We start from the raw sequence: 2,053 nt of genomic DNA, 5'->3' as shown, positions 1-2,053 counted from the left end.
TGGAGACTGAGAATAAGAAATGTGGCAAGAAAGATTTCAAAATATGTGGTCAGCAATATTCAGTGCTTCATGAAGCTCAAATTGGATAGGGGCTGAACCGTCTACTGGATTTAGAATCAGGAGGTTACTAGTGATTTTAACAAAGGGCGTTTCCATGGCCTGGTGGGAATAGGAGCAAGATTACAGTGAACTGAATGATGAACAAAAGGATAAAGCATAACTACGGACTATCTTCTATCAGAGAAAACCAAACTTGAATGAAAGCCAGAAGATGAATGGAAAGACTGGCATGAGAGTGGAAGAAGGACATTTCATTTCTAAAATAGATGGAAAAGAGGTCAAGATGGATATTGATGTGTAGACAAGTTTAGAAGAAAAAGCAGGTAAATCAAAGGTGCTCTTAAGTAATAGCTTTCTATTACCCTGTGAATTTACGAATGACCAAATTAACAAGTACCCACGTTACCTGGCAAGATGGAGTTAAATACACATAGGACCAGAACACGAGCGCTGAAGGGCTCTTGTTTGATATTCCGAAACAAGGGAGCACAGAGCCTTTCAAAGATGTAGTACACATAACAAACGCAACCAAAAACCTGTAAAAAAAAAAAAAAAGAAATAATAAAGATGGCTTGATAAGGAAAGATGGAAGGTGATTTTTTTCTTCCAAAAGAAAGTACCTGTGTGACCCTTAAACTAATGTTTTCTACATGTATTCCATTTAACACTAATATATGACTGGTATAATCCTTCAAAGAGATTGCTCAAGCCTATTTTCTACCATATCTCTTCCTAACCCCTTACAAATGACGTTTTTAAAAGATCTTACTCTTAGAGACTGTTTTTCCTGCTACATGAAACCCATAACAAAAAACTTTTATTTCATAAATGGGAATTTGATTGAGACAAGAATTTACAATGGGATCTTCTGGGATTTATGATTCTGATAAGGGGATGTGGAGGAGTGGGGGAAGAGTCAGACCACATCCACACACATATCTCTTCCTCACGCCCAGAAAAAGCAGGAAGGGAGGGAGAAATTAATGTAGATGCTTACTGAAATAACTAAATAGAATTACTTTAATTAAAATAATACATTCTTTTACTAAAGAAAATTACTTTTGACATTGGCAAAACAAACACCATTTACTGTACTAGGAATAGTTTAGAAGACTTCATGGTCTCAACAGAAAGTGTTCTTGAGCTCCCAGTAGACTTAAATAGATGAAATTGATATTATAAATATAAATCCCAAACTCCCACCAATAAACACACCCTAGGCAGTTAAAAAAAAAAGTTACCTGTGCAAATTGCATAGCAACATAACCCCATCTTACAGTAGGAGTCCTAAAAAAGGAAGAAATAAAATAAGTTTTCTAAATAAATACTTGAACCTGAATAAAGACCTGCACAATTAGTATTTTCCCACACAGAACATCATTTATGGCCATATGAAATACTTACATAATTCTGTCAAGAATTATTATAATCAAATTAGATTGCTAGAATCACCATTTGCAGCTTCCCACGCCTGACAGAAAATGAAAGCTCATTCTAAAGTCCCTAGCACTACGTGAACTGGCCCATGCCTACCTATCCCACCTCACTCATGCCACACTTCTGGTGCTCACCACATTTCTACTCCATAGTGCCATTACCTGGGATAGCTGTCACGATAGATAAGAGTAGGAGCAAACAAGAAGTACAAGTATTGGTTGACTGTGGGTATTGGAACAGTGCCTAGAAAAGGAAAACTATATTTAGACCAAAGGCTCTTTGATTTCTGTCAGTGGAAGTAAAAGGGGAAAATAAGGAAGCAAAGAACAGGGAAAAATAAAATGACCTCTCTTAGCTTATGTTGTTTTTTCTTGATCTATTAAAATGACTTATTCTTAAATTAATTGAATATTACCAATCTCTAAACTAGGTTATTCCTGTGACTGAGATAACTTCTAGAGTGTAAAGCAACAATCTGCAAAAGAGTAAGCAGGCACATGTGTAATGAGGCTATTAACATTCCATAAAAATAATGCAAAATTACAAAAGAGTCTAA

At 35.7% G+C, this 2,053-nt stretch overlaps 1 protein-coding gene across 1 annotated transcript in view; it reads right to left on the bottom strand.

The window, feature by feature from the left end:
• Positions 1-2,053, bottom strand: part of SOAT1 (sterol O-acyltransferase 1) — a 39,455-nt gene that overhangs the window by 12,181 nt on the left and 25,221 nt on the right. Inside the window, exons 6-8 of the mRNA XM_008592054.1 lie at positions 1,659-1,783; positions 1,302-1,347; positions 467-596 (exon numbers count right to left, since the gene is read on the bottom strand). Coding sequence (XP_008590276.1) covers positions 467-596; positions 1,302-1,347; positions 1,659-1,783 — 301 coding nt within the window. The remainder of the gene's footprint in view (positions 1-466; positions 597-1,301; positions 1,348-1,658; positions 1,784-2,053) is intronic.

This window comes from Galeopterus variegatus, unplaced genomic scaffold (assembly GCF_000696425.1).
Source record: "Galeopterus variegatus unplaced genomic scaffold, G_variegatus-3.0.2 Scaffold7539, whole genome shotgun sequence".
NCBI lineage: Eukaryota > Metazoa > Chordata > Mammalia > Dermoptera > Cynocephalidae > Galeopterus > Galeopterus variegatus.
The sequence above is the reverse complement of the archived record's forward strand: the minus strand, read 5'-3'. Positions and strand labels throughout refer to the sequence as shown.